Source organism: Acipenser ruthenus, chromosome 20, assembly GCF_902713425.1.
Source record: "Acipenser ruthenus chromosome 20, fAciRut3.2 maternal haplotype, whole genome shotgun sequence".
Classification (NCBI taxonomy): Eukaryota; Metazoa; Chordata; class Actinopteri; order Acipenseriformes; family Acipenseridae; genus Acipenser; species Acipenser ruthenus.
The window spans coordinates 24620166-24644793 of NC_081208.1; the positions used below are offsets into that span (position 1 = coordinate 24620166).

At 43.1% G+C, this 24628-nt stretch overlaps 1 protein-coding gene across 1 annotated transcript in view; it reads right to left on the reverse strand.

Moving 5' to 3' along the window:
- Nucleotides 1–836: 836 nt before the first annotated feature.
- The window catches only part of LOC117425577 (zinc finger homeobox protein 3-like), a 136691-nt gene continuing 112899 nt past the window's right edge, over nt 837–24628 (reverse strand). Inside the window, 6 exon segments of the mRNA XM_034042592.3 lie at nt 837–3587; nt 4421–9973; nt 10798–10921; nt 14306–14506; nt 14939–15075; nt 23208–23315. Coding sequence (XP_033898483.3) covers nt 1753–3587; nt 4421–9973; nt 10798–10921; nt 14306–14506; nt 14939–15075; nt 23208–23315 — 7958 coding nt within the window. The 3' untranslated portion in view covers nt 837–1752.

The window sequence follows — 24628 nt, forward strand, 5'->3', positions numbered from 1 at the left end:
GCGTTGGAACCCCGATCTTACAAACTGCAATGGCTCTATAACGGTGCTACTCCACAATGAAAGGGCAAGCGCCCTTTTTTGGTTTTTGGTATTCTTGTTATTTATTTAAAAAGCCGCCTGTCTGCTTGCACAAGAAGCAAAAACAGCAACTCAGATGCTAATACTCCTTTATTTTTAAAACGTTTTTTATTCTTTTTTTTTTTTTTTAAACAGCAACAAATTCTCAAGTATAAAGAAGCCTCTTTTTTCTCATCTTTATGCACCAATGGTGAAAGTGTTTTGTCTTTGGATTTTTTTTTGTTTGTTTTAAAGCGTGAGAATTATTATTATTATTATTATTATTATTATTATTATTATTATTATTATTATTTTTCATTTTCTTCTATGACAAAGAAAACAAGTTAAAATGAAAACAGACTGTAGCCACAGCACACAAAGAACAAATATCTGCTCAACAGCTCAACAGGAGAGAGACATCTCCTCAGTGACTACAAAAGCAGAGAGAAAAGAAACGAACAAGACAGAGTGTTAAGTGCACGAAGGTAATACAGGTAAATAGAATTACATACTTTCTTTAAAGTGTCACCCCCATGTTTTGACCAAAAAAGAACAGAACACGTAAATGAATTGCTTGTTTTAGTCCCTACAAAATGGAGACCACCTTTGACAACAAGAGGTGGCTGAATGAAAGAAAGCCGAGAAAAAGAGGACACTCAGACAGAAATCAAAGTATAGACCAGTTACTGCCCCTAAATCTATTCTATCGGAATGACCAAGACAACATCCAATGAAGCGCCTTTAAAGTTGGACGATACAAAAGCTAAATGTACACAAAGTTTTTCATTCTACCATACTGTTTAAATTCATTTCCAATGCAACAATCTACTTAACACCAAAAATGTTCATATCTATCATAAATACACAAAGTTTTTATCTTAAAAAAAATCTTTTTTTCTTTTTTTTTTTAAACCTACAAGTCCTCAACACTAATGGAGTGTCTTAAGTAAAGCGGGAGGGGTTTGTTTCCCCAAATAATTTGTGTTTAAATTAAGCAGATCAGCTACCCTTTTTGAATCCCTAGAAAGCTATGCCTTTAAAATACCGGTAGTATCATTTTATTTTTTCATTTTTAATACTTTCTGCCTGTTAAATTATTGTGTTAAAAAAAAACGGAAACTTTTTCTTTCAGTTTTTCTCCTGGAACAAAAAAAACCAAACAAAAAAAAAAACAATGATTTTCTGTAACAGAAAAAAAGGTTGTGAGCTGTTGACCTGAGAATAAAATAGACATTACATTATTTATTTTTTATTTTAGCAAGCTATTGGTATCTGAACGCTTAAGATAGCAAGAAAACTGTAAATGTAAGACTATTCTCCCATATATTACATACTGGCTTTACTGTGCTATTAGCTGGGAATAGTTTTGCAAACAAATGTAACTCTTTGAATGGGGGGAGGGGACCTTGTTGATCACTTTTTTGAGGCAGTTCATCGCTATACAGCATTCCTCGACTAACAGTACCCAAAAAACTTAACCGCAGTGTTTTTTTGTGTGTTGAAAGAAACAAAAACCAGCATGTCGATATGGGAAAACAATCCACTAACATTTAATTTTTGGTTACAAGCTTTGGAATTGCAGTTAGTCTTTACACATTTTGAAATTGGTTTGTATATTTTTTAAACATTTCTTTTTTTTTGTTTTAACATCGCTTTTTTTCTTCTTTTAAATATTGTCCATCGTCGAAAGCTCTTTTACAATCTGATGGAGTCCGTTCCTACGCTAGCGAGACTACTACTACTGTCTTTGTGACAGCTGGGGTCTTGCGGCTCCTCTGTTTGCCTGCCCAGTCTGCCCGACGACTTCTGACTGGAGTCAGAGTCTGACTCGTCGGAAAAGACGTCTGTTGGTATCGAGGTCTGAACCCCTGAGGTGCTCAATGAACTTGAGGTAACCGTTGAAGGTGAGGATACTGGAGGAAAATAAGAAGGAGGAGGAGGAGAAGAAGAAGAAGAAGTTGTGGCCTTCCCAGCTAAAGCTCTGGTGAGGGGGGCCTGGGCCCAGGACTTGCCGGCGGTTGTCGTGTGTGAGGGGGTCGTTGTGGTGGAGCACGATGATGACACAGAAGAGGACGGAGTGGTTGTTGGCAGGGGAGTGGGGATGTTGTTGGTAGTGTGAGAGGCAGGCTGCGAGGTAGATGCGGTGTTAGGATCGGGGAAGCAGGCTGAAGAGTGAGGTAATAAACTAGTAGCGTGCTCTTTGGCATTTCTGGCTGATCGCTTGATTGTTCTGTGTTTGTGCAAGGCCGACTCCAGGTGTTGACTCAGGGCTTCGTCCCCTTTCAATGTGGTCTCGCAGGCCAGGCAGTCGTAGCTGCCCCCCGAAGGGCCACCGCTGCCAGGGGTGGGGACCCGAAGCAATATCTCTTGCATGTTTGCCACAGGCTGACCGAAAAAGCAGATCGACTTCAGGTGGCTGACCGCCGCCTCTTCCTTGCTGAAGACGGCTTGACACTTGCGGCAGGCCAGCCTGTACTGCACCTTGGGGACAATGTACTGGTCGAGGAGGAGGTGATGGTGGGGTTTGTGGTGGGCTGCGCTTTTGCTTTCCATCTCATGCTGCTCAGAGGCTTGGTTTTGGAGGGAGGAGGAAGATGAGGGGGGGGAGGAAGAAGAGGCCTCGCCTTTCTGTTCTTCAGTTTTCGCTGGATCTTTGGCAGGTTCTTTGTGGTTCGGGTGATTGTGGGTCCCTGGCGTTGTAGGAGGGGCTGGCGTTTGGCTTGCTTTGGGTTGCTGGAGCTGTTGTTGCTGTTGCTGCTGCTGAAGTTGCTTCTGTTGCTGTTGTTGCTGTTGCTGTTGCTGTTGCTGTTGCTGTTGTTGTTGTTGGTGCTGCAGCTGTAGCTGCCGTTGCTGCTGCTGGAGCGCCTCCTGCAGGCTTTGCTGATATTGCTGGTAGTGCTGCAGCAAGGATCCCGGAGACAGCCCCATCAGCGCTTGCGACAGAGATGGGTTGTAAGGAAACAGGCCCTCCATGCCATACATGGGTTGCAGGTAGCCCCCTTGCAAAGCCCCAGGGATCTGGGGCGCATAGTAAGGGGAGAAGCCTGGCATGAAGTAGGGTAGAAACTGGCTGGTAAGCAGGGCGGTAGGGTCTGAAGTTAGGGCTGTCTGCAGTGCTTGAAGCTGGGCTGGATCCACCACATACTCCATGCCGGGTGTTGGAATGGAGGTGGCGGGCGCAGCAGGTTCGGATTTCTCTTTTTTAGCTGTGGAGGCGGGCACTGCTGCTACGGCAGCTTGCAGAGGCTGCTGCTGTTCCGTCTTGTCCTTGGCCTTGTCTTTATCTTTCTCACGGGTCCTCTCAGTGTCGTGGTCCTTGGAGGGCTCGACCCGGGGGTTCGGTTGGGACGTGGAGACGGTTGAGGAGGGGGCTGGGTGTGGAGTGGAGGTACTACCCTGAGCCGGGCTGGGGGAGGCCAGGGAGGAGGAGGTGGGAGGCTTGTTGGGCAGTCCGGACGTTGGGAGGCTGGGTGAGGGCACGCTGATACCAGGCATGCTCAAGAGGTTAGAAGTTTTTGGAGACGTTAAAGCTGTAAGACAGAACAAGTAGAGACGTGAATGAGAGATTATCATAAATAACAATATTAGCATAGTAGGTCTGAATCTGATGAATAATATTTGAAATTGTTGATTGAAATCCTGGGCAGACTTTACTCCAGGTTTTATTTTTCAAGTTAAGATTTGCATAACATTTGTTAAAACAAAGGAATTAAACAACAACATTTCTGGGTGCCTCAATAATAAAATCCACATACTACAATAACGTGAAGAGTATGAGTGGACATGAACAGTAGTGCACTAGCTGATTACAGTGCTTCATCTCATTCTGTATACATTCTGTGGTGCTGCAGCTCATGATGCTCACCACTTAATACTTCTGCACACAGTTTTTGGGTGGAAATGTATTTTATTTAAAACATTTTATCACATTCTTTCCACCTGAAATAGTGCACCAAGATGCACAGTATAATTTCTGAGCAGCCATAGTAACATAGCACTCCATCTCACTTACAATAGAGTTATTCAGACACGGAAAACAGAAGAATAAACTCATTACAACCCCTTCTTGTACTCTGGCAATCAACAGTACCAATACTATGTTTGCTTAATAGGCTTGGGGTGCACAAAACTCAGTTTACTGGTTGCCTGTTCTAATTCAGACCAACTCAAATAAAAGTAAATGCTGAAATGTCTGCATTGGTGCCATTACAGAGTCAGTACTATCTCAGCCTGAACTCAAAATTGAGGTTCTGGAGCTAGAAAGTTAGAATGGCATTGATGTCAATGATGAGACTCTACTTCCTGCATGCTTACAACTCTGGGAGGGGACCAGCGGCAGGAGCAAAATCCTTGTGGAACCTACCTGTGTTTGATGAAGCAAAACCTGGTAAAGAGGGGCTGCTGACTACTGGCAGTGGGACTGGGGGGATTCCCTGCAGGGTAGGGTAAGCAGAGGAGATGTTCAGAGCCTGGAGGGGCAAGTTATCAAACATGACCTGCTGCTGCGCCGCAAGCCCCAAGACCTCGTTGGCTTTCTTGATTCGGTCAAGCTCTTGCTGGGCCATCAGCTGGCGGACGGTGGCTGGGTCAAAGTACTCTTTCTCTTTGTCCAGCTGGCTCCCGATGGTGTCCTTCACCTTGCAGATGTGTTGCAGGGAGAATATGTGGTCTCGCACTGAGTGCCGGGCACTGTACTTGATGCCACACAAAGTGCACTCTGTTTTTGGCCCCTCGTAGGATGTCTGGTTGATGCCGAAGTGCTTGGCCATGCTGAGTTTGGACTTTTTCTCCTTGGCCCGTGCATTCTGGAACCACACCTGCACCACTCTCTTTGGAAGTCCAATGTCGTTGCCAAGCACCTCACATTCCAACATGGTGGGTGTCCTGTAGTCATTGAAGCAGGATTTCAGGACCTTCAGCTGCAGGTTGGTCATTTGGGTTCGGTAGCGCTTTTGGCCTGGTCGTTCATCCAGACTCTTGCTCCCAGAGGTGCTTGCACCAGGGCTGGGTGAACAGGGGTCCGCCATGCTGGAGGTCTCGCTGTAATCCACCATGGTTTCATTTTCATAGTCTTTAGCGTAGTAACTGGTGGCAGGGCTCACCAGCCCTGAAGACATCTGGTCTTCATTCTCCAGTGAAAGGGCTGTCCCTCCAGATTTGGACAGCAGGTCGCCTGGAATGTGGCCTTGTTTTGTCTCACCTACAGTTGCACTATCATTATCTGCGTTAGCTTCATCCCCAGTTGTAGTATCAGTAATAGCTGTGTTTACTGATGAGCAATCGTCATTATCCAGCTTGTTTTGATCAAAGCTCAGGTTGACGGAGGACATGGTTGGGCTTTCAAAGTCCTCCATCCCTTCTACCTTGATAGAGGACGGGCTGAGGAGAGCCCGGGGGGACAGGTCAATGCCTTTGCTCACTGGTGACAGAGAGGAACATTGCCCGTCGCTGTTTGAGGGGGGAAGGAGGGAATAGCTGGGGCCGTCCAGGGCTTCCCCTTTTAGTTGAAAACCTTCATGGTCTGGGAGCATGCTGGATAGAGACAGGTTGTAGCCTGCACGCTTTGCTTCATGCCAGTGGCGTGATCTGATGTGAGCCTCAAGTGCAGTTTTGGCTTTAAAGAGAGCCCGGCAGAAAGGGCAGCGGCGATGGGCTTGGGCAGGCCCGACTGCCCGAAACTGGCCCTTCCTCTCCCGGGCCCGGGTGTTTTGGAACCAGACTTGCACTACCCTTTTCTTCAGCCCCACCTCGTGAGCAATGTGGTCTAGCATTTTGCGGGTGGGGTTAGAGTCAAGCAGGTATTTCTGGTAGAGGATCTCAAGCTGCTCTGGGGTAATGGTGGTGCGGAGACGCTTGTCTCTATGAGGTTCCTCCCCGCTGTTCCCACTGTCATTCTCCCCAGGGCTCGCCCCTGCCTTCTCCTCTATCTTCCTCTTCAGGGAGTTCATGGTGGACGTGGGAGTAGAGGGAGAGGTAGCCGAGCTGGTGGGGATCTGAGGCAGGGATCCAGAGAGCAACTGGCTGGCCAGGAGGGGGTTGTTGGGATCAAACAGCATGAAGGGCATGTCCATGGGCCGATCAAGGAACTGGGGGTGCATGAACTGATTCTGCACCGTGAGGAAGTGAAGCTGCTGGTGTTCCTGCCAGTGTTCGAAGGAGGGGAAGGCCAACTTGCACTGGTCACACTGGTAAGGGATCATCTGCATGTTTCCCAATTGCTGCTGTTGTTGCTGCTGCTGAGGGGTGGAGGTCAGGAGGGGGTTGATGTTTACGTGGGAGATCTGCGATGGACTAGGGCTGGCTTGGGACACTGCCGGTCCAATCTGCAGCTGCTGAGATGGGGAAGGAGATGATTGCTGTGGGGTCTTTGGTGTTGCCTGCACTTTCTCCTCTTGTTGTTGCTCAGGTTGTGGCTGCTGGGAGATGTCTTGTTTGGGTGGACCCTGGTTCTCCTGTGTCTGGTCTTGAGAGAGCGGTTCAGCTGACTGCTTTGTCTTCTCATCGTAAGAGTTCTGTCCGGTAGTGGGAACGGCTTCTTCCTTCTCCAAGGAAGATGTTGTCGGGTTCATATTGGAGAAAGAGACAGTGGATACAGGGAGAGGGCAGAGATTGGACGAGGAGGAGCACGGCAGGGGAGTGCTACAGGAGGAGCCTGACGGGGTGTTATATTCATGCATGGCATCCATAGAGTCTTCATTCTGACTGTCATATTGCCCCTCATCATCCTCATCTTTGTAGCACAGCTTCTTCTGGTGCTTGATGAGATCGAAGATTCGCTGGAAAACCAGGCTGCACTTTTTGCACTGGTAGTTGAGGTTGGTGGTGCGAATGTAGCGGTCGTTGGACAGCTCCCTCCTCTCTCCTTCTTTCCCACCATCACTTTGATTCTCATAGTTCTTACGGGCTTTCTGGCGGGCATTCTGGAACCAGACCACAATGACCCGTGTGGGGAGGTTCAACAGGTTGGACAGCTGCTCAAACTCATCATCCTTTGGGTATGCATTAGCATCAAAGAAATCCTGCAGGACCCTCAGCTGGTAGTCAGTGAACCTGGTCCTGGACGATCTCTTGGACCCATAGTACTCTGCTCTCTGGGGCTCCGGGGAAGGTGGTTTGGAGTCAATCTTAGGCTCCTCTAGGGTGGTAACAGGCGGGTTGTTGAAGTTGTAGGGAGAATCTTTGTTGCGTTGACGCTCCTTGAAAAGTGTGTTGCGGAACCAGTGCTTGATGACCTTCTGGGGCAGGCCAGACTTATCTGCCATCTCCTTAATCTGGTCTTCGTTGGGAGAGTTGTTAATATCAAAATACTGCCGCAGGACCCGTAGCTGATCGTCAGTGATGCGAGTTCGGGGCCTCTTATTTTGCTGCTGCTGCTGGAGCATGGCGGGGGTGAGCTGTTGTTGGTAGAGCTGAGCCAGGTCAGTTGACAGGGGTTCCATAGAGGACATCTGTGTGGGCAAGGATGTAACAGGCATGGATTGCATCATAAGTGGCGAAAAGAGGGGGAGTTCCATGGACATAGAAAGTTGGTTCAGTGGTACGGGAGGCTGTGGGGTAGAGATGGCGGGTGGGGTAAGGGGGGGTACAGCAGTTTGGATGTTTGGAGTAGGAGCTGGCTGGGGTGGGGGTAGAGGAGGTGGTGGGGGTGGAGGAGGCGGTGGAGCAGTTTCAGGAGTCTGAGGTCTGATGGGATAGAGCTTGTCATAGTGCTCCCTGTACTCCTTGGCAAACCTCTCTAGGGACCGGAAGGGGAAGAAGGCTTGGTGGACATGCTCCTGGTGACTCTTTAGGATCAATATGTTGGAAAAGAGCTTTCCACAAGACTCGCACTCCAACTTCTCCAAACCCTCCTTCAACTCAGCACCTCGGTTGCCGTTGCTGTGGCCACTTGCCCCTGCAACTCCGACCATTCCAGCCTTTTTCTGAACCTTCTGCTTATTCTCGTTGTACTGGATCACCAACTCAAAGCCAAAGTTCTCCAGAAGGGCCTTGGTGGCATTCCCTCGGGCATCAGAGGCAATCCTGGGAGGAGGAAAGCCAGACTCTGAGCACCCAGCAGCTGATGTCTGCTGCTGCTCTTTCTTATCTTTGGTTTTCTCCAAAGTGCCTTCTTTAGACAGAAAACTTCTGTCCTCCATCTTCTCATTCATCTCCTTGTCTCTTTGTCCTTCCCTTTCTTTATCAACATGACACTGTGGCTTTGGCTTTTTCTCAGCTTGGTGGTGGAGCGATGCATTCTGCTGGAGCAAAGCTAATTGCCCCTGTTGTTGTTGCTGCTGCTGCTGCTGTTGGTGCTGCTGCTGCTGTTGGTGATGGTGGATTAGTTGCTGCTGAAGGCAAGTCTGCTGTGCTTGTTGCTTAAGGTCCTCCAGTAGGGAGGAGGACCCAGGCAGGCTAAGGGATGAGCTGCTAATCGGCAGGTTAATCTCTGGGTTGAGCTGGAACTCAGCTCCTGGGATGTAAAAAGGGAAGAGCAACTGTTGCTGCTGGAGCTGCATCAGTGCTTCAGTGGTCATGGGGAAGTGTTGCAGGAGTGCTGGGTTAAAGAGCTGGGACTGGATAAGGGCAGCTTGCTGTTGAAGCTCTTGCTGAAGCTGGGCCTGAGCCTGGGCCTGAGCCTGAGCTAACTGTTGCTGTTGTTGCTGCTGTTGTTGCTGCTGCTGCTGCTGCTGGAACTTCTGTTGCTGTTGCTGCTGCTGCTGTCCCCTAGAGGACAGCACATCTGCCAACTTCTTCTTCTTTGCCTCTCTATTTTCTGAAGGGGAGGGGAGGCCAGCCACAGAGGGCATCCCATGGTTATCTACTGGATGATGTTGTGGCACTTGGCTCCCCCCCAGCATGCTTTGGGAGTTCTGGCCCACAGTAGAAGAACTGTTGCTTGTGGTCGTCACAGTGTTGGTAGCTGGTTTTGGGCTGGGTGTAGAGGTGCCCACAGAGGAGGCACCACCACCAGGAGTGCACCCACCAACACTGGTGCTGCTGGCACCTGCTGCCTCCAGCTTTGCAGCCCTAGCTTTGGTCTGGTGGAGGACAGAGCGCATGTGTATCTCCAATGTGGAGCTCTGGCTGTAGGCCACGGTGCAGGTGCTGCACTTGAACGGCTTGTTGTCTGGGCTGTTGGCCGGCTCAGGCTGGCCGGTGGTGGACTCCTGCAAGGCTCTCTTGACCTTGTGCAGGTGGGAGACAGAGTTGTAGTGGACTAGGAGGATGTTCTTCTGGGTGAAGGACTCCTTGCACACTGTGCACTTAAAGGGCCTAGATGGGTCCAGAAACTTCTCCAATGTGAAGTTGGGGCCCTTTCGGAAGGGCAGAGCTCTCTTAGGTTCCGATCCGGAGTCTTCCAGCATGGAGCCTGAGTCGCTGCCGACCGGGCTTGGTTTCTCCTCTGGATCACTCTCCTCACATTCCTTTTCATCCTCACCCATAGGTCCCTGATCCTCTCCCAAAGAAGGATCCCCCATGACCATCAAGTCCCCATTGATCAGCAAGCCACCATAAAGTTGCTGGATGTCAGCTTCGCTTAGCTCCAAGTGGCTCGTCTCGAGGTGCTTCTTCAAGGCTTGCAGGGTCCTGAAGCTGCGCTGGCAGAGGCAGCACATGGTAGCTGCTCTGATGACATGGTACTGTGAGTGAAGCTGTAGCTTCTCCACTGTTTTGAAGGCCAAGCTGCACTGGTTGCAACGGTACTTATAGACATGACGATCTGAGACGGGGAGCTGGGGCCTCTTGTTGTGCACATCGTTGAAGTGTGTCTGGAGCGCGTTGGATGATTTGAAGACCTGGTTGCATCCCTTCTTCCAGCAGAGGAAGCCGGCACCATCTTCCTTTGCCGATCCCTGGTCTTGCAGTGGGGACTTGTGTGCCTCTGTACCTTCCGAAGGCTGGGGGGCTTTCTCAGGCTCGGCCTCCGAGGTTTCTGCTGAACAATAAAAAGATAATTCAAATGAATTACAGTGGCTCCCACGAAGGCGGACTCTTGTAATAGAATTTATTTCCATTGCATAGACCAAACCGAGGACACTTCATCTTGTTTCTCTTGGGGTCCTTGTAGCATTTGAAAAAGCATGTCCCCCAGGGTAGGTTTTTTTTTTTTTGCAGGACAAAAAATAAGAATTCATTCAGTGGCTCCCCCTGATGCAGAAAGAGCATTCTTTTCAATAGGAATATTTTTGCCTGATGACTTTCGTTCAACTAATGTTTGGCCTACAGTCACCCCGATTTTGAGATGTTGCATTCCCAACATAAAGCACCAAACACATCTTTGTTCTTTCCCTTTTGCGTATCATTTTAATTCATTTTTATAATATAATGTGGTAGAATACCCTGTGACTTTTACAACATTCTCATTACTTTTGCCTCCTGGTTTGAAATGTTCTATTATTTTAATCCCAATGCTCCTAATGTAATTGCACTGCCCCACTACTGTACTGTCTTCAAAAAATATCCAGCTCCTTCAGAACATCATTTTGTTGTATGCCTCTGCCCAAGTAAAAGTCCACATTCCTGTTTTACAACAGTAACAGCGAGGGACTTTTATTTGCACAGATATGCTATGATATGACATTCTAATTGGAGAAGCTGCTGTTGTGAACGCTAGTACACAAAAACCAACAACAATAAATACTGAGAATGTTCTAAAAGCCATGCAATGTTTTGTAACACAGACTAACCGTTTGCAGCAACAGCTTGAGAATGGAACTGCTTATTTGCGTCAGTTTACGTTTTTAGACACGGACTGACCTGGTTTCTTATTTGAGTCGTCAGCGCTAGAGTTGGCTGCTGTCTGAGACGGGTTCTGTCCATCCCGTTCTGGGCCTGGCACTGGTAAGAACATGCTTGCGGGCAGAACCTCTGATGCTGTTACCTGTAGAATAAAACACAAAGCCCAAATATTGACTGCTGCTCTACTTTTTGATATTGCTAGTAAGCTTCCCTGGTCTAACTAATTCTAACTTGGTGCCACCATGCTGCAAAGAAAGGAAATGTATTCTAGCATCAGCATAATACATAGATACAAACCTACAAACTGTATTTAATGCTCAGTGATTTAACCGTCAGCCACTGTGGGATTCCTATAATGCTTTCTGCCCTCTATAAAAGTCCATTCAACCCTTGTAATGCATTCTTTCCATCATTGTAGCAGAAGATATTACACCACTGACCTAATTCAATTCTTTATTTTGATGCAGCCATACTGAAATATCACAATATTATTGCTGAAATGTCATATTATATCAATAGTTAGGATTATTGTATTACTCCAATCCTAAAGTTCTCTAAATAGTACGAAGCAGGCTCCTCCGTAGCATTATACATTTCCTGACAGTATAACTTAGCCATGCTGGGAATATTATGGGGGAGTGCTTCAGCGAGGGTGTCTGAGTGTGTGTGTTTTTATAAATAATGCCTCTCTGGTTAAACTTACACTTTTGATAAATTCTTACAGCCTCCCTAAGACACAAATATTATTTTTTACTTTATTTACCATCTCGGAATTCACACTTTGATCACAGGCAGTGTATCACACGCCTAGAAACTTCTACTGCAGCCAATTAGTGAGATGGGCTGAAAGGCCTACCTTGGCCGACTAAAAAGCTTATTAGGGGGCCTAATTAAATCACTCTTCCTTGTAAAAACTGCATCTCATTCTTGGTGAATGGAGCAATGTGGAGGGATGCCGTCATACTCTACAATAAGAGTATGGTGCAGAAATTCATTGGCTAGGCAAAAATAGTGAGTAACTAGGGGAAAGTGATCTAGGGTTCCTGTGCAAATAAGAGTGACTGCGATGCAGAGTGGTGACCAACAGGGAAAGGCTTAGATGATTGGGCATTATAGTGAACCCACTGGCAAGGGCCAGAGAAACAGAAACGTACAGATATATTTTACATGGCATGACACCTGCCAAGAGGCAAGCCAGGAGGCAAAGAGACGTAAGGGGTTTAAATTATTCTTTAGAGATCAGGGACTATCCCTCATTGAGTTGAAATAGGGAGATCAAGCTTTTCTATATTATAGGAGTACATGTCAGGGATCTCATTTGCTTAATAAATTAACTAGTCATATATGTAGTGTGTCTACGTATTGCAGTTTCTTTTTTTAAACTGTCCAACCTCAGCACATAGCTAGACAGATAGACAGACAGACAGACAGACAGATAGATAGATATGATATGCTGCTGTATACTCTAATTTCATTTTGTAATTAGAAGATCTCAAGGAGCAATGAATATTGATTAGAAAGTGAGACAACAGTGGCAGGGTTTTTTTCTGCACTCGAAAGGTTAAAGTCAATCATGTGTGAATGACAGTGCCCCCCCCCCCCCCCCAAAAAAAAGACAACAATTCATCAAGAACTCTCATTAGCAGGCTCCTATTTAACAATAATCAGTGACTGAGATTCGAAGAGGCTTGGGAGACGCGGTACTGGCGGCTTCACCTTCCTTCAATTAACTCCTGAAACAGAATAATCAGCTTCGCTCCCCACTCTGCATTTCAATATGCAGCATCTCTCGCTTTCTCCCCCCCCTCTACATTTACCATTGAAAAAGATCATCCAGAACCTTCAATATCCACTGTGGCACTGCAACCCTTCCTGCACACATACAGTACCTAACTACCTTCTTACCACAGCAAAACTTTCTTTATCAGAATGAAAAAACTAAACAAATGCAACACCTCATAATGAACTTCCAATTATGATTTACTAATATAAAAGCCCACGTTGGAAATATCTGCTATGTATGTTCTGCAATATTTTCTAACAAAAATATCATTTGTGTATAGAATTTTGCAATAGGTTTGATAAAAACATTTGGGATGCCCTACCTGAGATATGTATTTTGTGAGGGCTGGGAGATAAAGGGAAGGGATAAAGTAGCACGATCACGTGCCTTTGCAGAAAGATGAAATCACAATGAACTGCTCCACTGTCATTCCGAACACAAATTGAGCAATCCAAAACTGTCTGCCTAGCCTGTCATAGCCACAAGCTATTCCTAATCGACCGACAATTAGGGACATCTGGCTTGACAAAGCAAACCACAAAGATGTTTCTGTGGGCTTCTTTCTGTACAGCTGTGAGCGGCTTCTATTTATAAAAGTGGAGTTCCTTTCCTGTTGAAGCACTTTGAAGGGGTGAAGGGTTAAAGGATGAAGTAAATACTCTTTTTCCCTGATCTTCATGCAATTAGTATAATCACGGAAGATACAGGAAAGAAAGGGAGGCAGAGAGGGTTGTTAACTAAAACTAAAAGTGCCAAATTATTGCAGCCCAGTGTACAAAGTAAAAAAAAAAACAACACAAAAATACATAATAATAATAACAGCAGTGATTTCCATTACAAAGTGGACTGTTTCTAAATAACTGCTTCATTAGGAAAGGGGAGGCAAGCACCAAGAGTATCCCAAGGTCACTTTTAATTTAGACCGTCTAATTGGCAAATATAGTTCAAAATGGCTATCATCTAGCCAGACTCAGAATTAATGAAGCACAATTATTTTCATTACCCCTATCTCAGACAGACAGCAAATGAGACACAGAGAGTGAGGGAGCGAGAGTGCAGGAGCGCAGAGAAAGAGAGAGAGAGAAAGCGAGCGAGAAAGCACATCTTTATGCATAGTTGGCAAGAAATAAAAGTCACCTATTTCAGAATTCATTACGCCCATCTGAGAGAGACATGCGAAAGGAGATAGTACCTTTCAATTTATTTCCATTTGTAAAAAAAAAAAAAAAAAAAAAGAGCTGGTTTTAATGCGCATTATATTATCTCCGCTTCTCTCTCTCTCCAGCCTTTTTTTTTTTTTTTTTTTTTTTTTTTAAAGCTTGGTGCATTACCTCTAAAAAAAAATACTGCTGCCTTACATACTAATGTGCTCACCATTTCTCTTCTGGTTGTTATTTTTGAGTGGAAGGAAGAGATGCACAACTGCTGGGTCTATCATGAAACGATTGCACACATCAAATTACAAATCTAGAGTGGCTTGGCCATATTACCCTATGAATTTCACGATTGCTGTAAATACAGAAACTGTCTAGACTGATAAATTCTAGATTTGGGACAAAACCCACCAACTAGAGTGCAACAAACAGATCAGTAAGTATTTGCAAGAAAGCCACTTCTATATTATTCACAGTACATGAACACATTTCTTTAAGTTTAAAATAATTGTGGGAAAGCTGTACGAGGGGCCACAGAGGTTACATTTATTTATTTATTTAAAGAATACAAGCTGGCACACACACTCACCGTGGCGATGAGCTTCTCTACGCAGTCTGGTGCCACACTGTGCAGGTGGGTAAGGTGGAACTGCAGGTGGATCTTGTTGTTGAGCATGTCCTGACAGAGAGGGCAGCGGAACATGGGCTGGACCGAGTGTTGTGTCATCACGTGCATCCTGATGCGGTTCACGTCTGTGTTGCTGTACTTACAGTACGGGCACTGGTACATCTGAGAGGAACACAGCAAATACTGAAGTGTTGACGGCTATACTGGCTTCACTGAGAGCAAGCAGCCACACCCAGCACAGTAGCCATTACCTGGCAGATAACTCGCCATGGGGACAGCGCTACATACAGAATATATGATATGGAACCACAGTGGTAATATTTTCATATTTTGACATATTTATGACATGACACACACTGCTGGTAACCCATTGTAACACCCTATCAATGTGTTACCCTACCAAGTCTGGACAACGGTACAAAATCTGTTCTAAATGCATTGCCATGGATGGTGTGGTATGCTTATGGTTCAGCTAGGGTTTCTTCAGGATAATGCACTGGAATTACAATAGTATCTCAATGGGATTTCCAAACTATTTTGAAAGAGATGCTAGAGAGAAATGCTGCCTTTCTTAATCCCAGTGTGCATTCTTACCTGCTCAACAGAAGTCTGGTCTGTCGTCCTGGGACGCTTGGAGGCAAGGGATGCCTCTGTTGCCCCGGACCCTGAAGAAGGTCGTTTGGAGGGGAGTGAGGAGTCCGTCTGGTCCTTCTCCACCAGGCTGGATGCTGCTGGATAAAACAAAAGCAGGATAATTGAAGATGGGGCTCAGCCTAACAAAATCTAAGGTTTCATTCGTCGCCATAGGGTGTCACTTTTAAAGTCTCGCTTCCAAGTAAGGTTTTTTTTGTTGTTGTTGTTTTAATCTATTTTTTAATTGCTGGGAAACACCATCAATACCAGGTTTTGGTAGTACAGGTTTAATATACAGTACCCACCACCCCAAGAAAGCAGAGATGACACATTTCAGAAAGCCAACCAAAAAATAAATTACAACAAATCCACAAAATGATAATTGTAACCCTATAACCAGACTGCCACTCCACAAACAAATATATATAGCCACTGATGATTGAACCTAAAATAAGACAGCACGAGAGTAAGAATGTGAGAAGTTAAATGTGGCCTAGTGGCTCAGAGCTTGGAGGTAAACTGTGGGGCCTAGTAATTAAATAGGAGGGACTGAGTGGAAAGCAGTGTGGCCTAGGTAAAGTGAGGGATTATGGGTGGTGACAGTATGGCATTGTAGTTAGAGCTAAAGGACTAGGTGGTAAGCAGTGTGGTTATATCTGCAAGTTTCAATATCCTTAGTCTTAACTATGTGTCCCTCCAGGGCAAGTCCCCTCAGTTCTTTTGTGCCTGAGCAGCACTGAGTGCCATTGCAATTCTTGTCTTAATTGGAAAATACTTTAACCAGCTAAGCTTACTCAACATATCTCAGTGGACCACGTGGGTTGTGACAGCCAGTTCTAGCACCTTGCTTTCAACTTAAGGTACTACGTGACGACAGGAAGATATTAGAAATTAGGTCTCTTATCCGTTGTGACATTTTAAAGTTGACATAAAATGATGCAGTGCATTTTGTAAAAAAAAAAAAGTAATAATAATAATAATAATAATAATAATAATAATAATAATAATAATAATAATAATAATAATAATAATAATAATAGATTCAAGGTGAGAAAAAAACATAACAAATAGGGTTGAATGCAGTACACTGCTTTACTGATTCTCATTTTTTTGGAGGGACTTGATGAAGATGGCTGAGTTGACTACATTTTGATTCAGCTCACGAAGAAAAGTGCACATTAGAATTTAGATTTTCCAGATGTTGCACCTGAAAAATAAACCCAGGGACATGTACAGAAAAAGAAAACGCTTGTATTCAGAATGTAACTGAAGAGCTACATTGCATCCTGCACACTGCCCTGTATGTTATTTGGTATATCGGTGGTACATGTATCTACATAGACCAAAACTTGCCAGTTTGGAATACCCTGTTTGAAGAACAGGAATCTTAATTGATACAAGGAATAAAAAACAGATACTGCTGTAAAACAAGATCAGAAACTGACAGAGCATTTTGCTCTGGTAATCCTTTTAATTCAATCCGTGCAGGATTAACAATCCATTGTGTAGCTTTCTCGCTCTGACAGCCTAAAGATAAAACAGACTGCTAACCAAGTCAGTCGCCTCCTGCTGTACATGAAACACTTTTTTTTTTTAAACTGATAAACATACACGCACATCATAGCAGACTGGTAAAAACACTCCCTCATAAAAGATCTTCAAAAATCAAGGCGGAGTGAACATGAGAAGGCTGTAGTGGCTTGCAATGTGAGCAGTAAGAATTTAATGTGAAACTTCAGAAGGTGTCTTGCTGGCCCATAACAAGGTCATAAAGAGTAAAATTTGGCCTGATTTGTAGACTCCTGGAAGGGCAAATTGGGTAGGGGGGTGGGGGCAGGTTAATCACAGCTGACCCACGCTCTCCTGTTCCAGACATTAAAATGTCAGCTCCAATCAGCGCACAGACAGCTGAGCTGATTACTCAGTGGGAGCCCCGTTAGTGCTGCCCACTGGATCTCTCAAGAGTGACCGAGGCAAAGGCAAAGAGGGGCGATTAGGTCCAGTCAGACCCAATCCTGTTAAACACAGCCACCAATAAACAAAGGAAACGTTAAACAAAAGGACCTCCCATTCGGAACTGGGGTGAAGTGCTAAAATTAACCTTTAGTCTAGGCTTTAGACAGAACTTACTCTCAATGAGTATCCAAGGAGAAAATATCATGTCTCTCTGATTGCCAGTACTGAATTCTCTATACTATACTGGCTGGCACTATGCTGTAATAATACATTTGCTGGTTCTCAGATCCAGAACCGAGTATATATATATTATTTTATATTTTATATAGAGTATATTTATTTTCAGCCAGTTAAAAGGAGCTGTATTAAAAAGACCACCTGTCTTTAAAGACCACTTTGAGATAGAGCTGCTGTTATAAGGAACTTTGTCTGTATTTAAAATAAATAACATTACATTTTTTAAAGTAGCAGCTTCCTTTGAAATCATCCGAGTGTATTAATGAGCAATACATCAAAACAAACCAACAATCAAAACAAAGCAAACTGCTACTTCAACAGTTCGGGGGGCAGGGGGGGGGGGGGGAGCTGACTTTCCAAACCGTGTTTATCGATCTCAGCTAAATGGGTTTATAATTGATCAGCAATTAGCAGAGAGTCTGAACAGCAGGATACTAATTTTATTTATTTATTTAGTGAAGGGCGAAGCACACTGTGAGCTTGATAAAGACTGGTATCTGCATTGTGCTGCATTCAAGTGGCTGGGGTCCATTTTAATGATCTAAACAGTACTGAATTTGAATACCACTACTCTCTAACTAATATTTTAACTCCGCTGGTACTGAACCCCTTATCCAGTTGACTCACTAAAAAATACGGTGGAAACTGGTAGCGATACAAGATCTAAAATACAACCTTCGTTGTTCAAAAAACTGAATTGCACTGCAATGTATTACAGCAATATTGCAGTATATGTTTATAGGTATATATTAATTACTAGTTAGGGGAGGCTGGGGGATACAGCAGACCTCACACCTCTGAAGGCTTGCAGGGATGGAAATAAGACCCACATTGCATAGCAGTTTGATTCACTCCTGGTTTTACTATGAGATTAACAAGAAACACCTAGGCTGGTAGTAAAATCAGGAATGGGTGAAACTGCTATGCAGTGGGAGTCTTATTTGCATCCCTGGACTTGTTTGAATCCGGCTCAAGTCTCAAGTGAAATTAACTTGACATCATCCACATCCCCAAACCACCACACCATTCAACACTACTTTCATTCTCTGCTTGAGAGAGGCCCGGTGCTCAGATGTGCAGGAAAGGGTTGAAGTGCGCTCATGGTGTCTGTTGGCAATGTGTTTGAATGCAGCTAGGACCCATGTCCCTCACCTTTCATGAGTGTTAGATTCACCAACATTAATCCTAAGGGTTTCATCTGAAAATGCCTAACTCACCTATATAAAGGTTTTATATAAACACATACATGAAAATCAGTCTTACCTTCCAGTTTGCACTATGACCTTGATGGTACAATCCATGTTCTTTTCAGCTCAGAACAATGAGAATAAACCTATTCTGACAGGCTGAGGGAATGAGCTTCCATCTTCCAGCACAAGTAAAAAAAAAAAAATCTAAGAGTCAATTTGGTGATTATTAATTCATGGTCCTTTCCGTAAACTGGGTGCTTCTGTGCTGTCAAGTCCCGTAAGCAAATTGGACTTTGGCACCTTCCCTCACCTAGTCAGAGTGCATTAACTCTAACTGCAAGGACGCAGACAGAGAGTCTTGGGTCTCTTGAGCACTCAGTTTCAAGGGGAGAAAAGAGTTCTGATATACAGGCCGATGGAGCTCTAACTGGGGCCTTGGTCTGCTTTGCTTGCTAACACAGAGGGGTACACGACTTTCTGACACATATTTATGGAGTTAGTCAGGGAAAAAAAATACAGGATTATTTGTCTCTCAGCTCTAACCACTAGGTCACACAGCCTTCCTTCCAGCCCCTGGGCTTTACCCAGTAGACCACACTGCCTTGTTGTCCCTCAGCTCTAACCACTAGGTGACACTAGCTCCCTCCCAGTCCCTTAGCTACACAGAAGATCACACTGATTCCCTCTTCGTCCCTCAGCTATAACTGTTAGGTCACACTCCCTCTCTCCAATTCCCTTAGCTTTAACCACTTGGCCACTCTGATTCCCCCACATGCCCTAAACCACAGCTTTTTTATTCTGTCCATTGTCTAACCATTGTAGGCCACACTTCTTCCCAGTCCCTTAGCTATTTAACCATTAAGTCAAAATCCCAGTGCTGTTATTTCTTTCAACGCTAAATATAATTGAATATATACTTTTTGAAAGAAAAAAAACATCTACAATCAATGATAGAGCCTTGAGCTATGTGGGGTTATTTTCCATTTCACCCCTTTCTAGTCAAGTAATTACTTTGTATCAATTAATTTCATATAAAGAAAATTACACTGAAAGCCTGCCTCCAAATCACCCTAATACTGAAGCATGTCTGTTCTCTGAATCCTTAGTGTAAAATATTTGAAATTAAATTAGGTACACCAACTTTCTACATAGACCGTCGTGGCATTTCAGCACACAGAAAAAAAGGAATGGAATTAAGAAACAACAATATAATAACTAGCTTAATATAATACACCTTTAGATATGGTTGTAGAAATATACACACACACACACACACACACACACACACACACACACATATACATACATACAGTATGGAGTATGTCAGCCACCTGTACTACAGATTTTCTACTTTCAATACAATGCCAGAGATGACTTGAATAAACAGCCACTTGTCTTAAGCGACCAGAAACATCCATTTGGTGACCCCTCAATTCGGTTTGCACTGTATATGTAAAAAATATCAAACTGGCCCATTTATTTTACATGTGGGGCAAAGCTGCCCAAGAGCTTTGCCGCTCATCAACTGTCTGATATTACCAAAAAAAAAGAGAGAGAAGAGAGACAAGAAACCAATTTGGTCGGATGTGGCTGGAGTCAGAATGCGGATGACCTGTTTCATTTTATTATCCCCCACCACCCCCCCAAACCTCTCAGTAATTTGAAAGTCAGGGAGGGGGGCTGGAGAGGAATTATTCATAACCCTCGACTACACCCCCCCACCCCCACTTACATTTATGTTAAACATGTCAAATTCTATTGCAACTGTGCCTCCCAGCACTAAAGTGTATTAACAGCCCTCTCTCCCTCTCTCTGCAGCCCCCCCCCCATTGCGATGCGCTCAGCCGCTACATTAATACCTCCTCTTCTTTAATAGTGATTTGACTTTCCATCCTCGAGCGGAAACGCTCCATTTCCCTAACTGCGTTAGCTAGGTGTACAAGGAAAGAAAAAAAAAAAAAAGAAAAACCTTGGGGCTGGCCGTTTATAAATATTTTATTCTTAACATTAGACACAACCCCAGGATTGCTTATTGGGAAAGGTGGCTAAATTGTGGTTTTTGCCAACACAATGTTTATTGTTTAAATAATGAATGATTTTAATGCCAAGCCACATTTCTTTCTCTCTCCATCTCTCTCCCAGACTGCTTACAATAACTGTGCAAAAATATAGGTGTTTATATATATTTTAAATCATTGTCCATTATTGTTTTTATATTTTTATCTACAATGTTTATCAATACTACTATAATTTCATTTCCAACCCCCTCCCTCTCTTTCAAACACAGTTTATTTATGTTTTTTTTGTTTTTTGTTTTTTTTTTGCACTATGCTCCAGCTGTTTTTCCTTATTGAAACAGTCAGCCTGAGTAATTTTAAAAAATGTGCATTGGGAGTCTGGCCTCTAAAAGCTCTGTTGTGCTGTATGTTGTCAGTTGTCTGAGTGCCCTACAATAAGCAGCTGTCAATTTCCCAGTCTTTTAAAATAGATTGCTTTCACAGATTTAATTTCAGATTTATTACAACCCCCCTGCCATTCACGCCTAATTTGAGGTGCTGGTAAAGAATGTCTTTTCCATCCCTGAATCGCTACATTATTTTTAGCACAAAGAAAAATATTTTATATTGTACTGTATGTAGCCATGTAACATGTAACCTATGTTACTTAAAAATACTATTTTTTTAAATAATAAACATCATTGCTTGTTAAATTTAGTCTAAACTAGGATAATTCAGCAAGCAAATTTGTAATGTGAAAAATAGACAGTGAAAATAAACGCATAAATCAAATATTATTATTATTATTATTATCATTATTATTATTATTATCATTATTATTATTATTATTTATTTTTTTATTTATGCGTTTATTTTCACTGCTTGTTGAATTCTCCTAGTTAGTGAATAAGCCACTTGACTTGACTCTAATAGGGGTCAGTAAGTAAATCCTGATCTTCTGAAGAAAGCCTCATGTAAAACACAATGCTGTAGACATGTGTGTCCTTATTTATCAAACCACAGACAGGCTCTTTCCACTTTCAAAGCATCCCACCTATAGCGGTTCCACAGACATCAAACGGTATGCAAGTGTTTGAGACTAATGCAGATTCTATTTTTAACAAAGAGCTTTAATAAACCGCGAAATAACTTTTACAATTTCCATCCGGAATGCACACTTCCTTTATGAAAACACAGAAATACACTTATTTAGAGATTAGGCACTGACAGGTGGAAGGAATATAAATTGAGTATGCTTGTCTTATGCTGCATTTTCATCCTGTATTCTACAGGTAATATTAAATAATTAATAACACTGCTCATTTGAAAGCATTCATTTGTAAGTGTTTAAATGCATTAAAGTACAATCAGACACTGCCTTACAATGACAAGGTTGTCTATACAGTGTATTTTAATGTTAGTGTGAGTCTTGAAATTGAAACCCAGCTATATACAAGCAGATGGTTTTATAAGTGTGACTACAGCTACATGCTAAATAAAATAAAAGGGCAAATGCAGGTGCTACGATTCGAAAGCCATGCACAAGAACAGTTTACCAGACACCAATCAGTTATTAGATTCCCAGTTAAGAAGTGAGGACAAATTTGTCACCAGCACTGGATACCAGAATGGACCATTGGTAAGCAAGTTCTGGACCCTCCACCCCCTGCTCCCAATGACATCAACCGGAACTCATTTTGGCTATTGAGTGCTGCAGAAACAACCTCACAACCACTGTTTCCATGACAACTAATAAAATAGTCCCTTCGCACATCATTAACGTTTAGAGTAGGATCGTCGGTCCAGCAATTTAAATACCTCCAAAACACTTACAGAAAGAATGAATAATACATGTTTTAAAAACAGCCTGTCAGCATTACCTCAGACTCCTCTAGCTAGAAGGCAGGAGATCACAGCTAAACTGACCCACAGGTCCCCCTTGTGACCTTATTGTATCTTAGTCCCATCCCTCTACTGTGAATCTAGATAGAAACTTCACCTCACCCCCAAATTGAAAGGCAGAGCTTTTGGTAAAAGCTTTTTTTCATTATTCCCAAACCTAATGCTTACATTGGATATACGAATATGAGAACATGTGAACATGTTGAACGAGAAGAGGCTGTGCAGCCCATCATGGCTCATCCCTTGCTAGCACACCATTTGCTCCACCTAATGGAATCTAATTCCGTAGGGCAGAACCTAACTGTTGTTTTTTTTTTTAATGCTCAGTGTTTTAGAAGTTACTACTTCACCTTGTAAACTATTCCATGCATTTTTAACATGTTCTGTTCTGAACTTTTACTCAGCTTCCATTTGCGCCCTCTCACCCTACTCTTGTGCTAATTTTGAATTTGTGACGTGGGTTAACTAAATAAAAGCTAAATATAAAAACCACTGCCTGCATAAATACAACTCACTGTGCATTCATATGATTTTAACCAGGTCTTAGAGGTAAATGCAGCCACTGAAGAAGCCAAGGAACTGCCCAACCCAGGCCCTGTCAAAATACACTGGCCCCCATTTATCACAGTCTTTTGCTCCAGCATGTAATATGCACAGAACAATACAACTAACAATGTTTGTTCAAAACTATAGAGTGAAATACACTCAGAATATTATTTTAACAAAGGACTCCTTATCATGTTCATTCCATTTCAACCAAAAATGGTGCAAATTATAGATGGGAGTAAACAGTTTGATAACTTCAGGCAGCTCAGCACTGAGGCCTCATAAAGGAATGAGTGAATGAATAAATAAGTCAATCAATTCATTAATTAATAAAGGCCCAAGACTTTTGACTGAATGCCTGTCGTACTGGTTGATTGTGGAAGACACAAAGATGGGCCTTACCTGTCCCTTTGGTGAGCTCCTTTTCCCCCCCACTGTCTCTGTCTTTGGTTTGGTCCTCCTGGTCTGTAGTGGTCTCACTGGCAGCCTCCACATCCTCACTCAGCTCTCCTAGAGGGGGAGGAGAGCACAGGACATGTAAATAACCTCACTCAGAATTGGCTGATTCTATTAAAGGGCTGGCTTTCCTTTTTTCTATAGGAGGCATTTACACCCAGTGACATTCAATTACAAGGTTATAAAAAGGAATTTCTATAAAATGTAGTGTACTGCATAATATACAATGGAATACAACAGCACAGGGGATGAGCCTGGCAATACAACATCAGCTAATTATATTTATTTTCTATGGAGGAAGACATGTAACTAGATTTCCAATTAATCAGTTGCTTCAGAAATATTGGTATTTTTTTTATAAGAGTATAAGACCATTTTCTTTCTGAAGAAGCAACTTCTATATCTGATTTGTTTTTTTATGAAAACGTATTTTAAATGTATACTACTACTACTACTGCTGCTGCTTCCAGTACTACTACTACTACTAATAATACAATTTTACCATTTTAAAAATACAGTTTCCTTGTTGTTATTTATATACAATAAAACAAAAATCCTAACATTAATTTAAAATTAAAACAATACAAAACTTCATATACATCATCAAAATGACACCCATTTTCTATACAGACAAAAAAGTCAGCAACTGTACTGTGCATAAACTGAGAACAGTTTTACTTCCTCCAAATTCATTATCCATTTAAAAATCAGCACGCTTTCCAATTCTCAACCCGTGTTTTTTTTGTGTAATTGCACAGGTAATGCAAATTATAAATCATAAATATTTAAACCTTTCTTTTTTCATTTCTGCAATTTATTTTACTGCCAGTTAAAAAGCATTTGGTCAATATCCAAGACCATTTAAAAGGGAATGAACTCAAAACAATGGGAGAAGCGATAATGTCATCTGTAAGTAATGCAGAAGAAAAAAAGCATGAACAAAAAAGCTAATAAAATGAGCATCAATCTTCTTTATTCCCCCCCAGTGACTCCCAGCCTCCCCCTCCCTCGCCTTTAAGTTTGTTTAAAAGTAGTAGGACTGATAGATGACAAAATTGATCCGCCGATAGTAGACTGTTCCTCAGTCAATAAGCCCCAATCAGTTATTACAGAAGTCAGCTAATTCTTGGCAAATGTACTTAAATGTTCTTTGAAAATGCTTCCACACACTATTCTCTGCACATCAGATTATTGATATATTGATGGCTTAACAACAACAACAAAAAAATATATATCCTGTTTAAATATTTACACTTCAGTCAAATTCAGACAGCTAACCAAGCCTGACAGGTAAAAACAGCTTCGTGAAATCGACTGTGTTGCTCCTTTGAACTGCAGAACCTCAAGTTACAAAAACCAACCTGCCC